The sequence below is a fragment of the Diadema antillarum genome, unplaced genomic scaffold, assembly GCF_040938485.1.
Source record: "Diadema antillarum isolate AM-2024a unplaced genomic scaffold, OU_Dant_1.0 scf00000028, whole genome shotgun sequence".
Classification (NCBI taxonomy): Eukaryota; Metazoa; Echinodermata; class Echinoidea; order Diadematoida; family Diadematidae; genus Diadema; species Diadema antillarum.
This window is the reverse complement of record NW_027270917.1, coordinates 2940583-2965020: the sequence shown is the minus strand read 5'-3', so window position 1 is coordinate 2965020 and position 24438 is coordinate 2940583. Positions and strand designations below refer to the sequence as shown.

The 24438-nt window shown below is 40.9% G+C and overlaps 1 protein-coding gene across 1 annotated transcript in view; it reads left to right on the top strand.

Moving 5' to 3' along the window:
• Positions 1-23762, top strand: part of LOC139735490 (rotatin-like) — a 94891-nt gene extending 71129 nt beyond the window's left edge. The window contains exons 37-45 of the mRNA XM_071646249.1: positions 4516-4680; positions 5511-5605; positions 6569-6646; positions 7363-7489; positions 9439-9629; positions 10287-10446; positions 20191-20313; positions 22287-22390; positions 23577-23762. Coding sequence (XP_071502350.1) covers positions 4516-4680; positions 5511-5605; positions 6569-6646; positions 7363-7489; positions 9439-9629; positions 10287-10446; positions 20191-20313; positions 22287-22390; positions 23577-23756 — 1223 coding nt within the window. The 3' untranslated portion in view covers positions 23757-23762. The remainder of the gene's footprint in view (positions 1-4515; positions 4681-5510; positions 5606-6568; positions 6647-7362; positions 7490-9438; positions 9630-10286; positions 10447-20190; positions 20314-22286; positions 22391-23576) is intronic.
• The last annotated feature ends 676 nt before the right edge of the window (positions 23763-24438 follow it).

The following is a 24438-nucleotide window of genomic DNA, read 5'->3' as shown; positions in this document are numbered from 1 at the left end:
ATTCCAAACTAGCCCATTCGTCCCTGAAATCCCGATCTAGCCGTTATGACGCTGTGTCCGGTTTTCGGTTTGGCAGTAATGATTTCAACGCGGTGTTCAATACACCTGCAGTCCCAGAGGCAGCGTTCCGTGTTGGCGACGCGCGCGCTCGCAAATCCAACTTCAACGGCATGAGATCTCGATCTTTCCGAAGAATAGATTCGCAGATCGCTCACATTGAGAAGACAGCCCGTAGCTCGATGAGGCTCGCGGCTTATCAAAGCTATCTAATTACGGCGCAACGAGAAGCAAGCCGTTTGGCCATAGACGGGGAGGACCTGAAAAAGATCTCCGATTTGCTCTTGCGAATTTCAGATCTCCAGTTCGAACAGGCCGCCCGAACAGCGTTACTGTGTTCAAAGTTTCGCAGATCTCAGGTGATGGAACAGCTCAAACTCGAGAAAGAGGCTGAATCCATACTCGCAAAATTGCCCCTTACGGGCCCAGACCTGTTTGCGGGAAAGTTTCAGCAGGTACTGGAGGACACCATCGCGGCGTCTAGCACTGCAGACAAGACCGCCTACAAACTGAGCAAACCCAATCGCTCCTTTCGATCCTCTAGGGACCATATGCCCCCTCAATCAGGGTTCTTCCGTGAGGGACGACCATCTCAAGGTTCCCCCTATCGCAGACATCCGTACAGTCAGTCTTACAAGCCATCATCCGACTCTCGCAGGCCTGAGGGCAGAGAGCGGGGTGGAAGATCGTATAGACGACCCCGGGGACAGCAATCTAACCCCCCCAGAATGCTCTCGACTGCCCCCCAGCGGGACCATTCTTCACAGTTATGACTATCCGAATCAACACGCAGGGCAACCCCCAGTAGGGGGCAGACTCAAAGTATTCGCCCATCAATGGTCACAAATAACCTCAGACAAATTGGTGCTCTCAGTAATTCAGAAGGGATATGTTCCCTCACTGATTCACCCAGAATCGCTTCCGGAGATAAGCAAAAAAACCAACCTGCCAACAAACCCAGAAAAAAGAAGGGCTTTGTTACAAGAAATAGAGTCCCTACTAACCAAACGGGCAATTGTTCGGATCCACACAAGAAGGCAACTTGTGTTATCCCCAGTTTTTCTCACCCCCAAGCGAAAAGGCGGATTCCGCATGGTGCTAAATGTAAAAAAGCTAAATCGATACATCGCAAACTCCACTTTCAAAATGGAAAATCTCCGCAACATTCTACCGCTCATCAAGGCAGACGATTGGGCAGTCTCCATAGATTTAGTAGACGCCTACCTTCATGTCCCCATTGCCCACACTGCACAGCATTTTTTCGGTTTCGCAGTGGCAAACAAAGTGTACCAATATCGTGCTCTGCCATTTGGTCTCAAAACTGCCCCACGCATCTTCACTCGAATTGTTCAGGCACTCGCAGCCCACTTACGAGAAAGGGGCATTCGAATTTTCGTCTATCTAGACGACTGGCTGGTATTAGCAGACTCTGCAGACACACTACGCCAGCACTTAGACATTACATTAGACCTAGTCTCCAAGCTAGGTTTTCTCGTAAACTACGAAAAGTCTCAGCTAGAACCCACTCAGAATCCGGAGTTCTTGGGCGCCAAACTAGACCTGAAACTAAGGCTCGCCCATCCCCTCCCTCACAGAATAGACAAGGTTCATCAAGTAGGGGGATTCCTGCTCCGCTCGTCTCACGCACAAGCCAAGTACTGGCTGCGTTTTCTGGGCCTCCTTGCAAGTCTCTTGGACTCAGTCCCAGATTGCAGAAGGAGAATGAGGCAGATCCAAATAGCCTTTCTCAGTCAGTATCGCCCACTAAGAGACCCAATGACTCAAATTATCCGCCTTACAGGGACATTGTCCCAGGCGGTTCGCTGGTGGATGCCCCCAAATACCCTACAAATGGGAAAACCCTTCAGTACCCCAGCCCCCTCCATGACCATTCTCACAGACGCGTCGACGATGGGATGGGGTGCAGTACTAAACTCGGACCAGGTTCAGGGAACTTGGGGAGAAAGAGACAAGGGTCAGCACATAAATGTACTGGAAATGCGGGCCATACAGAATGCTCTGTTTGCCCTCAAAGACAGAGTTCGGAGGAAAACGGTTCTGATAAAATCAGACAACCTCACAGTAGTTTCGTACATCAACAAACAAGGGGGCACAAGGTCGAAACCTTTGTGCAATCTCACTCTAGACATCCTAGATTGGTGCGATTTGGTGGAGATGAATCTCATAGCCTCTCACATACCAGGAAAAGACAACTATGTGGCGGATTTCCTGTCGAGGGGAAGTTATCTCCCCACAGAGTGGCAACTCAATCCAAGCATTGCCAAACAGATCTTCAACAGGTTCGGCCCTCCTCAGGTCGACCTATTCGCATCGACATTGAACAAGCAGCTGCCAGTTTATTGCACAAAACACAACGACCCAGCAGCTCTGATGACGGACGCATTCACAATGCAGTGGAAAGGGTTTCTGGGGTATGCGTTCCCACCCTTTGCATTGATACCAAGAGTACTACAGAAAGTGCAAACAGACAAGGCTACCCTCCTTCTGATAGCTCCTTGGTGGCCGAAACGGCCTTGGTTCCCCACACTGTTAGATCTTCTAACCTCTCCCCCAGTAATCCTTCCCTTCAGGGAGGATCTCCTCTGTCAACCAGGGACATCCATATACCATCCCAAGGTTCCCTACCTAAAGCTAACATTATGGACCATTTCAGGGAAATCGCGTCCCAGGCAGGTCTTTCGGGAAGGGCTGCAGAACTATCCTCCTCCTTCCTTAGATCGTCTACATGAGCCACTTATGACTCTAGACTACAACACTACTTCAAGTGGTGCTACGACAAGAAAGTGGATCCTTCCACAGCACCTGTAGGCGAGATCGCTGAATTCCTCCTGCACCTATTTGACAAGAGCTTAGCCTTCTCAACAATCAGAGGCTACAGATCGGCTATTTCAGCCTTACATAAAGGCTTCAGAGGGGGAGAAACAGTAGGATCCTCCTCTCATCTGACTAGACTAATGAAATCCCTCTTTTTGTCTAGGCCTCCTCAGAAGAAACTGAGTCCCTCTTGGAGTTTATCGAGAGTTTTGCGTGCTCTGTCCAGGGCTCCCTTTGAACCTATGCACGACAGTTCTCTTGCTAATCTAACCATCAAGACCATTCTCCTCGTAGCAGTCGCTAGCGGGAGAAGACGCAGCTTTCTGCATGCCCTCTCTACCAAACCGGGCCATATTCGTTGGGAAACTAACGGGGTTAGACTAATCCCTCATGCCAAATTTCTGGCTAAGAATCAAACCATGAATTCTACGCCAGGTGAGATTTTCATCCCTGCCCTTAAGACTCTGTCCTCCATCTCCCAAGACAAACTTTGGTGCCCTGTACGGGCCCTTAAATGGTATCTTCACAAAACCGAAGAATTGCGCACTTCAGACAATCTATTTATCAGTATCAATTCTCCCCATGGCTCGGTCTCACCTGATACTATTTCTCGCTGGATAGTTCAGGCCATTAAAGCTGGGGGTACGACTTCGATCCTCTCCCATAAGGTGCGGGCCCATGACACTAGGGGCATAGCATCCTCCTGGGCTCTTTTTCAGGGAGTCCCCCTGGAAGATATTCTCAAGGCTGCCTACTGGCATAATCCTAACTCCTTTACGTCCTGTTACTTGTCAGACGTCATTTCCAATGAGGCCTCTTTTGCCTCTGCAGTTCTTTCCTGTCCTAGCAGGAAGTAGTTCCATCTTGTCTGAACCTCCTGCCTCGGCGAGCATGCAGCTCGTAAGCCATGCTCAGTTAAAGAAGAAGGTTCCCCATCTGAGGTTATCCGCAGTCCCTCCATCCTCGGATCTGTTGGAATCTGGCAATTGTTATATTGATAGGTAAGTAAAGCGAAATGAAGTAGATATGTATGTTCGGTATCGAACATTTTATCTACGAGAGAGCTTTACTTACCTATAGGTCCCTCCCTCCTCCCCTCTCTGCGGTTCAGCCGGTCCTTTGGCATCGAAAGAGGATGAGATCGCCCGCGCTCGGGCTTATATAGGGGAGCGTGTGAGGGGTTTCCCTTCCGTTGCCGGGGCAACGAGGGGGTTCAAAGATATTTTTAGCTACCGGGGGCAATTCTAATCGGCATTAGAATGGCAATTGTTATATTGATAGGTAAGTAAAGCTCTCTCGTAGATAAAATGTTCGATACCGAACATACATGTCCACGAGTACTTTTTAGTAAATACCTAGCAAGTACATGTTGTGGAACTTAGTTAAGACTCAATGAAATCATCCTCTCGCCAAACACTAGAGAGAGGAAAGTGATGACTGCTCTTATGTAAATCAGAAAAAAAAAAAGCAACTAAAAATCAAAAAACAAAATGAAACAAGAATCAAACCAAACAAACAAATATTTTGAAAACCATTTTGTGTCATCACATAATCTACAGAGTTCCTTTGGCCATTGCCAAGCCGACCGTTGTGATGAAATGGCTGTTCTGTTTCTTCCATCAGGAGCCAAGGCGGGCAGCGACCTGTGCGAAGTGCTACTGAAGGCCTACGATGGCTGTCTCCCCAGGTCCACGGGGCCGGGTCTAACCAGAGAGAAACCAGCGGTGTTTTCAGCTCTCAAGATCCTCCTCGCTGTCTCGAGCACCGCCAAGCAGTTTGCTCTGGATGGTGAGCTTTAGCTCTCATCTTTTTTTTTTTTCCACTTGTCATTTCATGTATTCTGGTAAAAGTAGTGCCCAAGTAATGTTATGTTATGTCTAAGTTGTTCAGAGAATGTTGACACAAGTTGGACATAACGATTCTTGCTAATTACTCACACTTCAACAAAACAGCATGAGGCATTAGTTTTTGGTAGGGTTAAATCTGAGCTCATCTACTCAAAAATTCAGCTGTCTGAAAGATTTTTCTTCTTCTTTTTTTTTTCCAAATATGTAGTGTAGGAGACTTCCAATAGCTGTGAGATGAAATAATCTGCTTCCGGGGATAACTATCACCATCATGAGTGAAATATTTGGACCTCATAAACATAGGGGCTGAAATGGAGACTTTGCCCTCTTCCCCATTTCCCCTCTTCCCCTCTTCACCCCTCCCCCCCCCCCCCCAAAAAAAAAAGAAAAGAAAAAAAAAGAAAAAAAAAAAAAAAGCAGTGAAGTAGAAGATGATAAAAGAGTTTTATGCAGTACTCATGAAATGTTTTTACCTTTCTTTTTAATTGCATATGTATACATTTTGTTTATCGTACATTCTAACCCATTGAGGACGAGTCTTGAGTATACTCGGACTGGGCTCTGTGGGAAATGCATGTTGTAGTAAATCAGTCCGTCCTCAATGGGGTAATGATGATAAAAATATTTCATATTTATATTTTTCTGATGGAGATGTTAAAAAAAAGTGAATGAATGAATAAATTGATGAAAGAAAAATTATGTATAACTGAAAGTCATCCAAATTGTGTTTATTGGTATTATAATTCATGACGTTTGGTCTGTGGTCAACAGCTGGGCTGGTAGAGACCACAGTGGACTCCATCAAACAGATTCACACCAAACTGACCCTTGAGAGTCTCCATATGACCAAGCGCTCCAGGAAAAAGGTGAGAGGATGACCGATCTTGTATATGCCATGTATTTTTACAATGGTTCCATTTTTTGTTTTTTAATTTCCAGAGTCAGCTAAAATTTGGAAAATTAACAACACTGCAAAATGTTGCCACCTGTAAAACAAATGCAGTGAATATCCATCTAAGGTGGAATAATTGCTATCTATGCTTCTAAAAAAGAGATATGTTACTTGTTTACTCTAAACCCCTCCCAAATTTCGAAAAAGTTATTCTTGCAAAATATGTAGTATGGCACTGTGGCATGTTGTGTGACCAGCCAGTCAATGGGTCAGCTTTTGTTGTGAATGTCGGTGATTGAGTTGAAAATTTCAGTCAAATGTTTGCTTGAATCTGGAGCAGTCCTCTACAAGCTGTTCCGCTTTCCTCCAGATGGTGTTCCCAGTCAACAAATTACCCTTGTAGAGAGGGCTGAATTCTGCTTAAACATGGATATGAAAGTAACCCATTTTCTCTAGACTCCTTTGAATGCTGAAATTGAGTTTCTTGATTATGAAGTCAAGGATAACTACTCTATACCTTGCAAATTAGCCTTGGAATGAGCCTAGTATATTGTCAGGGTTTTTTTTCCACTTCTTGCTAATAGGGCATAGATGTTATGTGGTTTGTTTGTTTGTTTGTTTGTGGGGTTTTTTTTTTTTTTTTTTTGGGGGGGGAGGATCTTAAAAATTGATTTAGCATGTGTAGTACAAGCAATTTTGCAAGTTTTGAACTGAAATATATTTTTACTTATCACCAGTATAGATGTTTTTGGTTTGCTTGACTTGTGGGGGGTTTGCACAAGTTGGCAGGCATGTAAGTCTCCAGCATCATGGATTTGTGATTTTTGTTTTGTTTTATTTTCAAAGCAAGGGCTGCTATCTAAAGAAATCAGTGATTTATGCTGGTTTGTGTTTGACATTTGTCATTGCTGCTGACACTTCAAAATTTCTCTTCTAGGAGGATCCTGTCTATGGGCAGCTGATGTCTTCCTTTGATATGCTGAATAGCATGATGCTGCACAGTAACAATGTCAAGGTAAAAACCTTCCTTAAAACCAATATCCTACACAAGTATTTTCATACAGGTCACTTCCAGTTATGGACATTATATGTTAAAGGAAAAGAAAAGGCTGAACCATTCCCTCTCCCCGCCCCCCTCAACACACACACACACAATATCAAAGTTGTGCAACAATTTTGAAATCAAAGGGATCACTGAATTTGGATATGTGATTGCAGGAGCTCCCTGATTCTGCAGAAGGCTCACTGAAAAGTTAAGATATCTCCTCCATGCCTTGACAAGAGAATATAAAAACGTTCCTGATGTGGGGATTACAATTGCCCACTGAGATGCATGTAATGGGCAAGTATCTCCTGATTGCACTTTGGAATCTTCCTGATATTGATGGGCAAATGTTGGCAGCCATGTTGTTGCAACGAATGCCCAGATGAAAACAGGTGACACTAATACTGCTAGCTTTCTCATCTGGAGGGCATTTCATTTCAGTGATTTTCACTGACAGATTTACGCTCACCCAATCAGATGCAAGGATTTCATTGGCTTAAAATAGTTGTCATTGACAGACAGGTTTTGTGAAATGCTGTCCAGATGCCCTGATTTTGATGATTCATTCCGTTTGTGTCCTTTCACCTTATCAAGTTGGAATGTGGAATGGAATCTTACTTTTTCTGAAAAGAGACCTGTCAACACTCTTGTTTGATATTCTTTTTTGATGCATGCATGGTCCACAGATTGCAGCCCACCAGGCGGGGCTAGGCCTGGTCCTTCACAAGCTGTGGGCCTGGCTGGGACTGGACCAAGAGCTGATGTCCACCACACTGTCTCTCCTAACCACCTATACTGCCCACTGCCCAACAGGTAAGACTGATGTAATATGATATCCTATCTGACAATTTGTTTTGTTGATTCCACCCCCCCCCCCCCATACTATATTTAATTTCTGGATCTGTCTCTGCTTTATTTTGTTTCATTTTTGTTTTTATTTGCTTCCATACACATTTCGCAGACTTATATGTATAATAGTGTCGTAAATATCAAAAGGGAATGAAAAACAAATATGTGGATTGAGTGAATGCAGAAATATTAGTAGATCACATCAGTGGAGTTTGAGGAAAATAGGACAATTCCTTCAAAATTTATGACTTTTTAAAGGTTTGACAACAGCCATTGGTAGATAAGAAGACTATAACAATTTTTTGATACCACACATGGACAACAATACACAAAGAAAATGTGAAGAGAATTTAACATATTTTCTTTTTTCTTGCATTAAGAAATTGCACTTAGCATACCTCTTTGTGAAGGCAGAGGGAATAATATTGTGCTTTACATATGTCAGTTGCAAGAAACATGTTCTTTTAATAGAATATAGAACTCTTGTGCAATTTTTTGTATATTATTGTCCTGCTATTCAAGGCAAGTATATGGCACCCCCCCCCCCCCCCCCCACGCAATTGGAGTATATATAGAAATAAGGTACTAGGTGAGCATTAAAAAAAAGTTGGCATGTGCTGAAGTAAGAACTACTACCTATCTATAGCAAAGACTGATTCTACTCAGTGATAGTCTGCCAGTCATGTGTCATCACAGTAATCAAATCTTGTCTACCTCAACTGATCATCAAGCGCACCTGGAGAACGTTAAACATAAATAAGATTTGATGAGAAAATATGCAATGTAAGCAAGGGATTAGGGATGCGGTCTGGGTATTTAGGAAGTATGATGATTGGGTCAAGGCTTAATATTCAATTAGAGATTTTTAATAGGATGGAAAAAACAGTAGCTTTGCCCAATGCGAGTGTGCTACAGTGTGGTCTTCTGAATCTTACATTGTGTGGTAACGTGAGAGTACTGTAAAACATGATATATTCGCGGCATGAAATTTTCGTGATTGGAGCCGATGACCTTTTTCGCGGCATTAAATTTCTTGCAAATTGCCACTGACATTCAATGCATATAGTGTAGACAAGAACTTTTGTGTGCTTTTTAATTTCGTGAATCTTGGCTCTGGTGACATTTGCGAAACTAAAATGCAAGCGAACATTCCTCGTTTTACAGTATCATTTTGACTGTGGTGAATTTCTTGTCAAGAGTCAATTTACTTTGATGTTTGTTCGAGTATTTTGTAAAAATCATCATAATCATAATGTAACTTATATGATTGATGTAATGTTTTCCAAAATTACACACTGAGGCTGTTCTTGAAGGATTGCCATTTTCTTGTCTCATCATCGTGGAATGTTCATTTGTAATATATTTTAGTGGGAAGGATAAAAATAACTGACTATTAATTTCATGATATGAGAGTTGGGAAAAAAGTCACAGGTCAGGGTCAAAGGTCACTGTGCTTTTGCCAGTCATATCCACTAGACCACTGGGCTTCTACCCAACTGGCAGTGGTGGTTATGAGCCCTGTATATCAGCGGGTACTGCATAATTTCTTCAAATTAATGACTCTTACATCACTTGATTATATTGCAACTGATTGACAAATTGCCCTTCAACTTGATGCAAAAATTATTGATCTTAATGATTTATGCAGTACCTGCAGCTATACAGGATCAGAACCATCACTGGCTATCAAGCGGAATCTAGGTTGTCTAGTGGATATGACGCCTGATATAAAGCCGTCTCGAACTTGGTGTAGAATTGCGTTATTCGATGAGTGAGATCATATTGACCTATAATTGAGAAGAAATGTGTACATGTTTTGACCAAGATGTGAGCTAGCTGCAAGCAGGCTTTGTGGTCTTCCAACCATAATAGTTGGCCTTCACTCCATCTTTTATTAATATTTTCCTTGATAGTGTGTGCAGCCATCGCATCGAGCAGCCCCGGACAGACAGGCAACTCAATCTTGCACTACCTCATGAAGCTGACGGAGAGGGAGAGGTCGAAGGCCGAGAAGCAGGGAGGCCCCTCTCCCCTGCTGCGGAGTCTCTTCGCCACGCTCGGCAACGTGGTGTGGTTCGGAGAGTGCAGGAACGTCCTCTGGAAGGTGAGATGAGCTCGTGGAGGTGGTGCGGTGGTGGGGCTGTGGTACTGTGAGATTCACACTGACGCAAAGTAGCGGGATGCAAGTCGCGAGATTTGCATCACAATCCAAATCTTGAGATTTATACCCAGTATGGACATAAAAATCTCTCTAAAGAACACAATCAGCATCACAATCCAAATTCCAAGAAATCTTGTGATTATTTCCAAGGACATTCATTGTTCACCAGGTTTTGCAATCAAGTATGTACATGTACATTGTGTTCTTACATCTTCTACCTTACTCTGCATTTGAACCACATGTCCTTTGCTGGAAAGAGAAATATAATTTATCACATTTCAGTGTACAGGGGAAAGAATTCATTTCTGCCGTTTTCCAATCATAATTTGCTTTTCTCTTTTTTTCCTTTTTTTGTTTACCAGTTTTTCACTGATTACAAAACAAATTATATAATGATCAGGGTATCCATAGTGCATGAAATAGAAATATGAAACTGAGTGGGAAAGGATCTGCAAGAAGCACCATGAAATGCAGTTTCCGATGCAAAGTGGATGCACACATTACAAAGTGTAGGATGTACTCTCTTCTTTTGTATTCTCAAAAGTACTTTTCTTTTGTTATCATAAGTTTTTTTTTTTTATTTGATCTATTTCCCTGCAGAGTGGGTTCCTTTCATCCTTCACCAAGGTTGCCCCACCCCGCAGCTCCAAGCAGACCAAGGCAACCAGTAGTTTGAACCAGTATGCCGCCCTCTGGCTACAGCTGTTTGCCAACTTGACCTTTGCCATGGAGGGGCAGCAGATGGTCATGCGCATTCCAGGTAAGTCCTGCTCTTTATTGTCTATCTTGCTGGTTTCCTTGTACACTTCAAAAGCCGTGTCCCCACTTGCATGCTATCATTGACAATAGGCAAATTTGCTTCTAATTTGCTTCTAAATTGTAACTATGGTACGAGTTACATTCATACAGTGCCTACCATCGATGATAGGACCCATAGTTAGCTATAAACGACGAGCAACACTCGACAAGATCCTGAAGTGCAATGCGTCGCATGTAATGACCCCCATTTCATGCATACCAAGCATTTTGTGCGCAGGTGTTCATCAACTTGTTGAGGATGGACTGATTTTGCTATAACACATATTTCCCATAGACACCTGCCCGAGTATTCTCGGGACTCATCCTCAATAGGTTAATGGGAAGGAATTCAGTGCTCTCAGGGGTCATTCAAGCTATCCACAAGCCTGTTGTCGCATGCATATGCATGGGCCCGCTAACAATAACGTTTCACACGGGCTGCCCTAACTATTGACCTGCACACATGCTAACTACAAGAATTATTGTTATAAATACAAGTTCCATTCACATGGTCCCTAAATACAGTTAGAGGCCTATTGGACGCCACTTTCATCAAAGGTAGCTACATGTAACTGTAAGTTAAATTTAAGTTTGGGTGTGCCATGTGAACTTACATGCTTGTGTGAGTGTGTTGGACCTAAACATTTGATGACTGGCAACCATTTCATTCTAAACCTGCTTGAACTATTGTTTCTGCAAAATAAAGTCTGCCTAGCATGCATTAATTAGGTGCTGTACTGTCAGGCAAATCCCAGGCAAACCTTCAGCAAGCTCCCCTGGTTGCCATGGATATTGTTGGTTGGAGAGCTTTCAAGAAATCTGAAAATAGTCTATGAGGACAACTGATTTATTTTGCTATCCATTTTTTCTCTTTCTGTGCAATCTTGATGTCATCACCACTTTTGATTTTCCCTGAGGTCTGTATGTGAAGATTTTTTAGTCAACCAAATCTGGTTTGCTGGCTCTTTGCAACCTCCCCTGCATTGTTTATAACCTGACTTCGTGATATGCAGCAGTTGCTTTCAGTCCCCATTCCCCAGAGCGTACCAGTTCCCGAACCGTTGTCAGACCATACTACAAACAATTAGTCTAGATTCTTGACTCTTTTTATGATATCTTATTTGAGCTGCTAAAATCTGGAAGCATTTAAAGTCAAGTGATTGGTGCGATCCAGAGAAAGAGAGAAAATATAGAGTTCAGACCGATGGCTTTAAGTTGATGCCAGAGATCAAAAATTTGTCAAAATTTGGTCAAAAAAAACTTGTGATTTATATGTATATGCTCCCTCAAAATTCTGCGAGGAAAGTCTGAGATGCCCCTTCTTCATACTGCAGTGCTGAGATTTTGCCATCATCCGATTTCCCCTCTGGGATACAAGATACACACTGAAGTAAAAATAACATAATTGAAAAAACAACCTGTAATTCAATCAGTCAAATTCCTTGCATGCATCCTTTTTTGTGTCAAGGATCTGGTTCAATGTTCTGTATAATCTTGTTGTGTCCTGAAATCACACTGATGTTTTCTCCTCCACTGCGTAGTCACAAGATGAATTGAATTAATCACGAAATCTGAAACAACAAATGTTCCCTGAGCTTTTGTACTTACACACAATATCTGCTTTCTTTTTCATCTGTCCAGGGCCCTGTTTCATAAAGCTGCTTGTAAAGTTACAAACAACTTACGAGCGACTGGTGATCAGTTCTGATGTGCTATACTTATCAGAATTTTCACAATTTAGCACAAGAACTGATCACCAGTTGCTCGTAAGTCATTCGTAACTTTACGAACAGCTTTATGAAACACCCCCACTGGTCATTATTTGCCTTGCTTTGTAAGGAGAGAAGGATATCTCAATGTGACAAAAGGCCAAACTTTTGCCAGGACCCACTGACCAATACCTGCTTCACACTCGTTTGACTTCCAGGTCAACATTTAAAGATCTTTTCCCCTGATGTGTCTAGTCCCTTCTTAGCAGGGGGATGAATGCCTCTCATAATAGAATCTAGTGAAAATGGTTTTACTACCAGACCACATCCTAATTGAATTTTATCTGAGGTCATTTGGTCACGCGCGTGACCATGCAGGATGCAAAACTTTGTTTACTTGTGTGCGTGAAATAGTGTTCTGTCATCACAGGTTAACCCTAAACAAGCCAGGCTTTTCTTTTTTTTTTTTGGCTGTGCTATGGGGGGCTATGGGGGGCTGATTCTGCCCCCCCCCCCTTCCCGAGATCTCAGCCATTAGTTGTGAGATCTCAATGAAATTCGGCACACGCGACACCCTTGTTGTAATCTACAAGATTGTATCTTAATATTTTTTAAATTACCAATTTCTAATTCTAATCTATTAATTATACAAATTAAGACCAACATCTGATTTTAGCCTGTTAAACAGTAATTAAAAGCATTGAGAGTCTCTTTTTTATTTGTGTATCTGTTATAACATATTCTAAATCTTTACATCATAAAAAACCCAAAAGTCATTTAAATTCTTATGTATTTTTTTTTTGTTTTGGATTTTCTTATGTATTTCTGTGTTTTTTTACTTTATCTTTTTTTTTCAATGGAAATTGTCATGGACCACCTTTCTTCCATAATTAGCATAAAATTAATCAATCAAATTGATGAATAGTAAAAATAGTGAGATTTTTATGAGTTTCATGACAGAGCACTGTTTTCCATAGTGAATGTACACAAAATCACATAATTGTGCCTGTTTTTGGGGTGACATGCTGTTATGAAATTAGGCGTGGCTTCATAACGGTATGCGTGGATGTTGCAAATTTGGTCTCATAAGTTGCGCAAAACTTGAAAGAAAAAAGTCAAGAAGCCTCAAAGCGAGGTCTTCTCGCGTTGCAGAATTATTGCGCAAAACATCAAGGGGGAGGCAGATCCCCCCTCCGGTGGCCCTATTAGGGTTAGATAGGGGTCTGTTAAGAGTAAATGTCGGGTAGATTTCCAGACTTTTTAGAGACTGCCTCACCCCCATCTTTGGAAATTTGACATGCTTCCTCCTCTCCCCCTCCCCCTTGATAAAACAAGTTGTTTACTATTCAAACAGATTCAGTTATGATAACATTATTAGTAATGAAGGGAATGTGTTTTCCTCCCAAATATATTTTTAGGACAGAGAAGAAAGAGAGAGAAAAAGGACAAAGTTTCGGCTGAAGATATTGTACAAAGCACTGTATGCCTCGTAGGATTTCTGTCCTTTTTTTTGTTGTTGAGACACATTCAATCCAAAATTTCATTTGATAACTGAAATGTGATTCATAAAAGGGAGTGAAATCCAAATATGCATGTGTGGATTGAGTGAATGCAGCAATGACTGAACTACCTAGGATGTTATTAAACAATTGGATGACATAGCAAACATGCAAGAAATCTGAGTGGCAGTGTATAGTGTGAAATTTATACATTGATGAGATCAAAGCTTTAAGATAAAATGTTGCTTGTACTCAAAATGGTGCAGACAGAAAGTCAAATAAATGATGTGCTGTTTGATTCCACTTCTTCTTCCCTTACAGCAAACAGAGAATGAAGAAAAAACCAAGAATTATTATGTTTACAAATTTGGTGGGGGGGGGGGAGGGGAAACAGACAAAGGAAAGACGGGAAGACTGGTTGAGGATATTTCATTTTCTCGTAATTATTTTAGGGTCTTGTCCTCTTTGGTAGAGTAGGTAGGCAAATGAGATGGGGAGAGAGAGGTCGAGAATTGCCCAATTCTGTGATATATGAGGGAGAATCTATCTACCTGTGGGTTTGATCCCAGTTCCTCTGTTCCTCCTAGGACAAAGCTCAAATAGGGCTGCAAACTCCAGCCCCAGGAGACTCGGGAGGTAGCAGAAGACTCCCCAGGGAGGAAGGGGGTGATATTCTTTGTTCCTCCTGGCAGAAATTCTGAGAACAAAAACCTTCCTCCATACCTCTTTGTCCAGGGCTTATTTTGGAGGAGAGAGTAGTCTCGTTATACAGACCTGAGGTCATCAGAAATGTCCACCATTATTGCTGTTGCTTTATATGAGCGCATCAGTTATATACCATTATTGCAACCAATACAGTCTGCTACCGTTATAGTAAACATGGATATTACAATATTCTTGTTACAACAAAGTAAAAAAAGTCCCAAAATTATCATCATGTAAATCTCTTTGTATGCTTTACTGCTCGGTTATAACCAACTTTCGATGTAACGAAAGAAAACTGCCAGTCCTGAAGACTTTGTTATTTACAACAAGAGTCCACTTTATGTTTGTTATTACTCTATGAGCCTTGACTTACCTGATAATCTTTCTTTTAAATCCATGCTTTAATTGTTCACCTTAATTCTTTAACAAGTTTTCTTGATGTTTACAGTCACATGCAGGTCCTCATATTTAGACAGTGATGTTATATTCCCTTTCGATCTCCCTTGGACCAAAAAAAGAGAGAGAGAGAAAAAAAAAGAAGAAAATAGTAGTGCCTGGATAGAATTCGAGGTGATTCATAAAACGACTGTATTTGATACTTCAAGGTGTTCTGTGTGTTTCAAGTTTAGTACAACACATTTTGATTGACTAGAGACTTTCTTAATCAATCTTACTCTTATGTATTGACCCTGTGGTCAGATATAGGAAGTCTCGTGCATTTCTAGGAAGGGAGCCTTCCTAAAGAGGTCACTCACAAGAGTCAAAAGTTCAGGACAGTTTAGCCTTTGGTTGATTGGGGGGATGCCTTCTATTTTCATTCCCCCCCCCCCCCCAACTGGCTTTTGATTGTGTCTGAAGATGGCATTTGACATTATATATCTGTCTGTCTGTCTGTCTGTCTGTCTGTCTGTCTGTCTCTGTGTGTGTGTGTGTGTGTGCAAAACGTTGACTATACCCGCTTTAAAGGATGTGTACAGTTCTGGTTAAGGTGAGGATTTAGCTTTTAGCGTTTTGTGAGATATTCAGAAACCACTCTATGAGATGTCAAAGAGCATGCAATTCTAAAGGGTATCAAAAGTTTATTTGATGAAAATCTGTTTTGAAATGGCTGAGATATCAAAAAAAGGTGAAACAAAGAGATCCTGATAAAAGGCGTGGCTTGTCGCCTTTTATTATTAATCATTTTTTGGATATCTCAGCCATTTGAAAACCAATTTTCATCAAATAAACGTTGAATCCTTCTTAAAATTACATGCTCTTTCATATTTCAAGAGGTTTCTCATTATGTCACTTAGAAATGTTCAAAACATGAATCCCCACCTCAACCAGTACTATACAGTCCCTTTAAAGGTACAGTTTACCCCTTTGGGAGCAGTGATTTTAAATATTTTGGAGTTACCACATTTGATGCATATGTGTATCACACAATATCCTATCATAATAAACATACACTTTGTATTGCAATAAAACCTAAAATATAGGTCAAAATCACTGTGTTTCTCACTAAACCATAACTGTAGATTGTTTAGTCTAGAAACAATTCTATTATAAATATTGTTCACATTCTGTATAATTAACAATGCTTATCATTGGTTATCCTGATTAAATGTTTTGCAATGGTTGTTTCTATGTCTAACTCACATTTTAGAACTATTTTGAAGCACTAAAGCTAGATTTTGTTTCATCTGCAAATGGTAAATTATGCCTTTAAGGTGAGGTGTGAAAGAAGAGTTTTCACTGATTTTCAATTCATCTTGCCTTAGTTTCTATTGCAATACAGTTTGTCCATCAGCAGTTGTCTGCTGTACTTCCACCATCATTATGTCATACATGTACATCTGGGATTAATGTCATTAATCTGGTGACGTGTTGCTCGCGGATGGCATGGCATCGCAGCAGAGTTTGTGTGAAATGATGTCATAGGAGAGAGATTGCTCAGAGAGAGAAAAAAAATATTCAGGTGTTAGAATAGAGGCTTTTTCGCTAGTTTGAGAAGCTGAGGTCAGAGAAAGTGTAAAGGTGACTATTGTGTCTTGCAGAATCTAGTGGCTGTTGCGGTTAACACCAAGAAGGAAACGATTCTTGATACCCATCTGGAATCCCCTACATCTTTTCCCCAGTTGTGTTTTGCTCTTTTTTCTTTTTTAACACAGAATTTCTTCTTCTTTGTGTTGGCACCTGCCAAAGGCAATGGACTGTACCAATAAACTAGGGATGGTTGGGTTTTTATTTCAAATCATGAAACTAAGGCGGGAAGAGTTTAACCGTAGTAAGACGCAAGATAGCTGTCGAGGGAGTTGGTGGAGATTATGGAGTAACTAATAAAATGGTTTATTTGCTGGATGCATTCACACCACATAGAATACCTGTCAAAGCTCATCACACGCTCTTACCTAACAAAGACTGGACCTAGATGCTAATCAACATCCATGCTTTTATTTTTGGAGGAGTTTACAACCAAGAGAAAGGGGAGTGACCTTTTTTATGTAAGTTTTTTTTTTTCTTCTTCTTCTTTTCTTTGGAAATATGATTTTGGTGGGTAGTATCCTTAGGAATAGTACAAGCATTTTTTCTTTGAATGTTTGTCCCGTTTCATAGCCTCTTGAGTACTGAGTAAGTGTGTACAAAGTCAGGTCTTGTTCACACTTGCCATGATTTCAACATAATTGGGTTGTATGTGAAGCAGCAAGAATGTTTTATTTTTCTCGAAATCATTGATATCGTCAAATTCATAGTTATTGTTACTATATTGATATCTCATCATCATCATCAATGTTCATTTATATGTTGAACAAGCAAAGAGTTAAAAGGGGAATTCCACTGCAGTTGAAAGTCAGTCTGAAAAAAAAGAGTAAAATTTTCTGAGCACATCAATGTTAATTTGTTCTTAATTGAATGAAAAATAAGGAAGTTATGACATTTTGAAGTTCTGCTGATTTTTCAGGAAACAGTTCTTGAACAGTCAACATGAATATGCAAATAGTGAAGTGATGATGTCATCCCCATGTAACTTGCCACATAGTTTGCACGTGAAATTGTGAAATTTCCAGTTTTTCATTCAAACGCAAATATGCCCCAGTCTTAAATTGTTAAATATGCATGCATATATCTATCACTGCTCACAAACTGTATTCATCATTTTTGAGAGACAATTTAGCTATACCCACTAAACCTGTTTGTATGACATGGACTCCTTGTTTATCTTCAAGTCACTTTTTCTTTTTACAAAGGGCAGATGAGATAAAACTCATGAAGTGGATGGATGGATGGATTTGTGTGTAGATACAACAAACTCCTGGTCATATGATATTGCTGTCATGGTAACAGTAATAGCAATTATGAATGAGAGTGTAGAATAATCTCTGGAATGAGAAACAGAACAAAAAAACTCAAAGGAAAGGTTGCAAAATCATTTTTTCTTTTTTTTTTGCACAGTCGGCATGCAGATAATGTATGTGCATGTTCTCAAAATGCTACAGGAGTACAAGATTAAAGGACAAATTCACCTTCATGGACATGTGGATTGAGTGAATACGGTAGCAATATTAGTAGCACGCATCAGTGCGAATTTGAGGAAAATCCATTCAAAAGTTATGAATTTTTGAAATTTCAGCTCAGTCACCGCTGGATGAGAAGACTACTGCAGCTTGTGATGTCACACGTGTAAAATGCTAATAAGAAAATATGAAGAAATTTCAACATATTTTCGCTTTTCTCGTATTATAAAAGAACACTTGACTTGCCTCTGTCAGAAGGCAGGGGAATAATATTACCCTTTTTAATAACATACAGTGTACATCTCTGACAAGTCGAGGAAATGTGCACTTTTTTCAAAGAATAAAATTTTGTGGAAATTTTCTTTATATTTTTCTTATGTTGTTCTATGCATGTGACATCATACACTGTAATAGTCTTGCTCTCATCCAGTAGTTACTGCACAATTACTTTAAAAATTCATAACTTTTATCCCCAAACTTTCATTGATGTGTTCTACTAATATTGTTGCATTCACTTAATCCACATGTATACGAAGGTGGACTTGTCCTTTAAAGTTCTGTGAAGTGATTGCAAGAGGGTAATGTGCCCGTATGCTGTAAATGATTGTGGCAATGATTAACCAAAGCCAGGTCATTGGTCCCAGCACCCTCCATACCCCAGGAATAGCCCCCCCCCCTCCCCCCCCCCCCCCCCCCCCATCACTCTCGCTTCCAGCGATACTACCAGTCCCTGGGGAGGCATAAATCATATTCTGACCACAAAAATATGAGACAAGTTTTTCTAGTCACTTATCTTGTTCTTTTTTTTTTTCTTCTTTTTAGATCAAAAGATGTATTGGTAAGAAGAAAATAGCTCCATGGAATTCCATTGTGGTTATGAATTTTCCATTGACCTAACTTGGTTTCGTGGCCTAATTGATGTTTGGTCGTAGGCATCCCCCTGACAAATGTTCCAAATATTTGATGTAGGGATGTGCTCATTAATCTTTGGATGATAGAGAAGTTGGTTTGGGTGTGAGAAGTTTTCAGTATTAAGATTAAACCATTGAAGACTAGTCCCCCCTCCCCCCCCCCCCCCCCCCCAATACTGAGGCAGGTGTCTGTGGGAAGTGTAGGTTGTAGCAAAATCGACTTTTCCTTATTGGGTTAATCAATATCAAGGGGGCTCTAGTCACTGTGGTTTCGTGAGGATGGCATTTCATGAAGAATTTTGTCAGATATTTTTTTTCTGACAAACTGTTATAAACTACTGAAATCCTTGCATCTGATTGACTGAGAGCAAATTTGTCGGAGAAAATATCTGACAAAACGCTTGATGAAATGCCCCCCCCCCCCCTCCAGATGTATTAGGGAAATGTAAGAATTGATGAAGTTCAAATCACCTCAATTCCTGTACAATCTGTGTAATATCTTTAACTCCTTGACTTTGCTTTACAGGCATCTTTGACTTGTCTGACTGCATACCAAGTTTGGCAATTTCTAGATGATACTGAGAATGATATGACAAAGACCAAGTAACCTGATAACCAACAGAGGGCAATGTATCATGGAAGGCTTTGTGCGTTGGACTCTTTTCCATACACAGAGCTAATAGCTTTCTACTGAATTTAAAAAAAAAATTACAAAGCAGGAGATCTTTATGCAATCTACTGTCATGACAACTCTTCTCCATTCATACGCTGTACCCTAAGACTAATTTTGCAACACCTTCAAGGTTTTTCTGTGAGACAGATCTCTCGAACTGGAGTGGAAAACCTGTCATCATGTAGAATTCTTTCTAAACAGCATTAAGATAATGTCCAACGATGACATATGGTGTTTGCATTTTACTTGACAAGTGCAACTTGCGCTGACTTTTGGTCTACAGTGTACAAATGTATTAAAAAGTAATACAGGTTTGTTTTTTGTTTTTTCCCCAGATCATTTTTTGTTTCTTTTCAAAATATGACTTGTGGAATGCATTCTGAAAATGAAAGTCGACTCTTCCATCCATTCAGAATCTCTGGCCTGTTGCACAAACAACTTGCCAGCATATTAAATTGATATGGATTAACGTCACTCAACAGCACAATGGGAACACTTCCACCCCAAATTGGACTGTTGCTAGGGTAGTTGCAATCAAAGATAATTACTGTTCAAAACAAAATGCACCTCTCATGTACACTGGGCCTCTGTGTATGTTTAACTATATTCCTGCCAGGTAAAAAAAAAGAAATACCTGTAATACCTCTTGCTCATAATATATTTTCTTGTTTATTTGTTGGTGTTTCTTTTTTTTTTTCTTTGTTTCTTTTAGGAAGCCTGGATCTTCTCAGTGACTTTGCCCAGTGTCCAGCAGCTAGTCTTCACCGTCCAGCCCTACTGGTCCTCCACAACCTCTGCTACCTAGCGGTCAACCGGACGAGGCTACTGTCCAATGGTCAGGACCGACAGCTATATTTGTTTTTGTTCTTCTTCTTTTGGGAGTTTTGATTCCTGTTTTCTCTTTTTATACCCCCGCCAAACGAAGTTTGAAGGGGTTATATAGGAATCAGCGGACGGTCGGGCGGTCGGTCAGGCGGTCGGTCGGGCGGTCGGTCCGTTGCAAATCTTGCGTCGCGAACTACTTCCTCAGTTTTCAACCGATTCCCATAAAACTTGGCACAGATGTGTGCCTTGGGTTGTAGATGTGCAAGACGTATTTTTTGACAGTACCCAAAAGTACGTTGCCATGGTAACGGCATATTATGGGCAAAAATGGGTACAAATCTTGCGTCGCGAACTCCTCCCACAGTTTTTGATCAATTTTTATGAAATTAGGTACAGATGTTCATCTGAATATGTTAATGTGCAAGAGAAATATTTCCGCAGTGGCAAAAAGTGCGTTGCCATGGTAACGGCATGTTATTGGTAAAATATAGGGCAAAATGCTTCATGGCAAAACTGCTTCATCAGTGTTCTTCCAATTCTCATGGAATTCATATTGAATGTTTGTCTTAGGATATAGGTCAGCATGACACATTTCTTGACAGTGACAAAAAGTATGTTGCCATGGTAACAGCTCACATATTATGAGCCAAAATGATGGAAAATTTTGTGTTGCAAACTACTTCCTCAGTTTTTGCCCAATTTCCATGAAACTTGGTACAGATGTGTGCCTTTGGTTGTAGATGTGCAAGACGCATTTTTTGACAGTGCCCGAAAGTACGTTGCCATGGTAACGGCATATTAATGGCAGAAGATCAAGGAAAGATCTTACGGATTTAACTACTTCCTCAGTTTTTGGACCAAAGCTTATGAAATGTGGCACACACCTTGATCTTGGTAGGAAGATGTGGAAGACATATTTTTCGGACGTGTCGGAAGCTGTATTGCCATGGTAACGGCATATAAATGGCAGAAGATCAATGAAAGAACTTGCGGATTGAACTACTTCCTCTGTATTCGACTGAAGCTCATGAAATGTGGCACACACATTGGTCTTGGTGGGAAGATGTGCAAGACATATTTTTTGGACGTGTCGGAAGCTGCGTTGCCATGGTAATGGCAAATTAATGGCGGAAGATCAAGGAAAGATCTTGTGGATTGAACTACTTCCTCAGTTTTTGACAAAAGCTTATGAAATGTGGCACACACAATAGTCTTGGTGGGAAGATGTGCAAGACATATTTTTCGGACGTGTCGGAAGCTGCGTTGCCATGGTAACGGCATTTAAATGGCAGAAGATCAAGGAAAGATCATTCCTTGGGTAAGACTGTCGTCACGGGGCTGGGGTATTAATCACCTTCAGTGATATTTCTAGTTTTGTGTGTCAGTGCTGTGCTGTTTTGTATCTTGATATCCCTATGTTATAATTTCTTTTTTTCAAAGACATTTTTTAGTTTTCTCAACTACATTGTATTCATCAGCAGAATTAGAGTCAGTTTTATCCAGAAACACCCTTCTGTCAACAAAACCTGACAAGTGCCGCATTAGTCCGTCATATGGCAAAAGTGTGTATCTGCAGGCTCACCATTCCTTCTCTGGCTAGCTCTATATGGCAACAGGATGTATGTAAAGATACACCCTTTTGCCGTCAAGTATACCTCAAAGTTGTGACAGTGATTCAAGAAAACTCTTATTATAAAGAAACATAAACTTTAGCGCATCTGAGAGTTGGTTGAATGTTTTGTTTGTTTTTTTACCTCAAAGCTCCCTCATATAGAAAGCATTACAAAACTCACATTTTACCCAGATACACCCCATTGCCACATTACGGCCAAACCCCCTTGGGACCATTCTAGGCTTGGCAGCCACTATGGTGCGCACATTTCCTTATCTAATCTACTTGTTTCAAATGACAACAGCATCAAAGTGTCTTAAGTATGGGCTTAAGTTACCGGCGCAAGTGTTCTTTCACCTTTGCACACACAGACAAGCTGGTTCGTCTATTCCTGACCAGTCTGACGGATGGAGATCTGAAGTCGCAGTTCATTGTAACTAGCGCCCTCTATGCCCTCATTTATGACAGCCAAAAGGTACAAGTTCTTTGCTCATAAACAGTACATTTATTCAGCTGCATCCCTGTGTATTTCACCTTCTTCATATGAAGACTCCCTGCTATGTATTTGGCAGACAGTCTACTAGCATGTTTATCTTTATTTCTATAGTGGCAATGTTTTGAAAATGCTGGCTGTCCATGAGGGGACCACTAGAATGTATCAATTGAGCTAGGATCAAATTGCACTTGTCTGCAATTGGTTTGAAGACAGCGGGCCAGCCAGTGCTATTATTGATGCATTGTGTTTATAAGCGCAAATTCTGAACTGATATTTTGTACAAAATAACCAATTCTAAAATTGTTCTACATGTGTGTGTAAGTGTTACTCAATTATGAGTCTGAGTCGTGATTGCACACTTTTCCCCATAACTTGAGAGATTTGCGTATACCAGGGTACTCTTGCAGTTTTATACTGCTTGTACAAGGTTTGCAAAGGGCAAGTTGTGAATATTTGGGCCTGCTATTTTAGTACGGTGCAATATTAGAAAAACAAATGATCCCTGAAGACTGATATGATATGGTAGTCTTTGTGTAAACTGTTCAGTTGAACATATTTACATGGTAAAAAGCCAAACGTGATGTTGTTTGGGAATTTGATGGCTTGGTTGCCTTACATAAATAATCTCTTGTACCAACAACTGTAAAATTGCTCATAATTCAAGGAGAAACACATGGTTTAATTTGAGAGTAGGAGTATGAAAACAAGAGACACAGTCTAAAGACTGCATTGAAGAGTCACACAGGGAAACTCATAGGGTACAGTTTTTAACAAGGTGAATTAGGCACTCCTGGGGGGCATTTCATGAAGGAACTTGTCGGATAAAATGTCCGACAAGTCAATCATATCCGACAAGTTCAGAGAAATCAGCCAATCAGACTAAAGAATTTCTCAAAACTTGTCGCATATAATTGAATTGTCAGATATTTTATCCGACAATTTCCTTCATGAAACACCCCCAGTTCTTTTAAGATTGTATATAGCTGGTCTATTTTTTTAAAGGACATTCACAATGAGGTGCCCATTATAAGGGAGTGAAATTGCACTCCCAGCATACTGGTTATGATGGGGCTTTTCTTTATGTACCATAGTGTTATTGGACATTCTTGCTCCCTCCCATCTCTCCCCCTCCCCATCCTTCCCCCTTTCCCTGCACCCCTTCCAGGCCAAGGCCCTTCTGAAGCCATCGCGCCTCTACCTCACCCTCAAAGAGCTGGATGGCGCGCTGCAGAAGGAGATCCAGCAACCCCAGCCGCCCCGCTCCCCCGGGGAGGCGGCTAAGAGAAGCATGGCAGCCAGGTGCCAGGTGACTACAGCCGCCATCATGACGCTGCTGCAGGAGTAGGGAGTGAAATCACATTGAGCATGCACGGGAAGTTTTGCAGAACAGTTTATAGGCAGGGCTCCTTGCTACCTTTTTTCCAGTGGTGGCAGGCTCAGGCCACTAAAATCTCTAAATTTGAAATCTTGTTGGCCCAGAGAAAAGGAAAAATCGAAAATGCATTGTGAATCTTACTTGTCTGAGCGGGCCGCATTAAGTTCCATAGGCAGGAATTCACTTTGTTGTTGCTAAGTAGGGCAAGACTCCAGCAAGCTTTGTGGTTGCTAAGGGCAACTTAAGCAAAGCATGAATGGAATTTGAAACATTACTGAAAACTAACGGTCTGTACCAATGATAGCTTGTGGTGCGCGATGCATGTGATATAAGGGCAGTTGCACAGCAACTTTATCTTTTATCCTCTGAACTCCTCCCTTCGCTGAATTTGATTTCTGACTTGTGTCAAAATATGCAACCGGGAGTCTAATGTGTCTCTCATGAGATGAGATTAATTATCAGTTTGACTGAGAATTTTCTCTCTCTCTCTTTTTTTTTTTAAATCCGTACATTCCCGACAAGTTCACTGTGTATGCAAATATGTAGACATGATGTACATAGAACAGAAGTATTTATGAATATGCATATGCAGAGCTGTAAAAATGTACAGAGATTGAATAATAAAACCTCCACAAAGCTGTAAAACAGGATG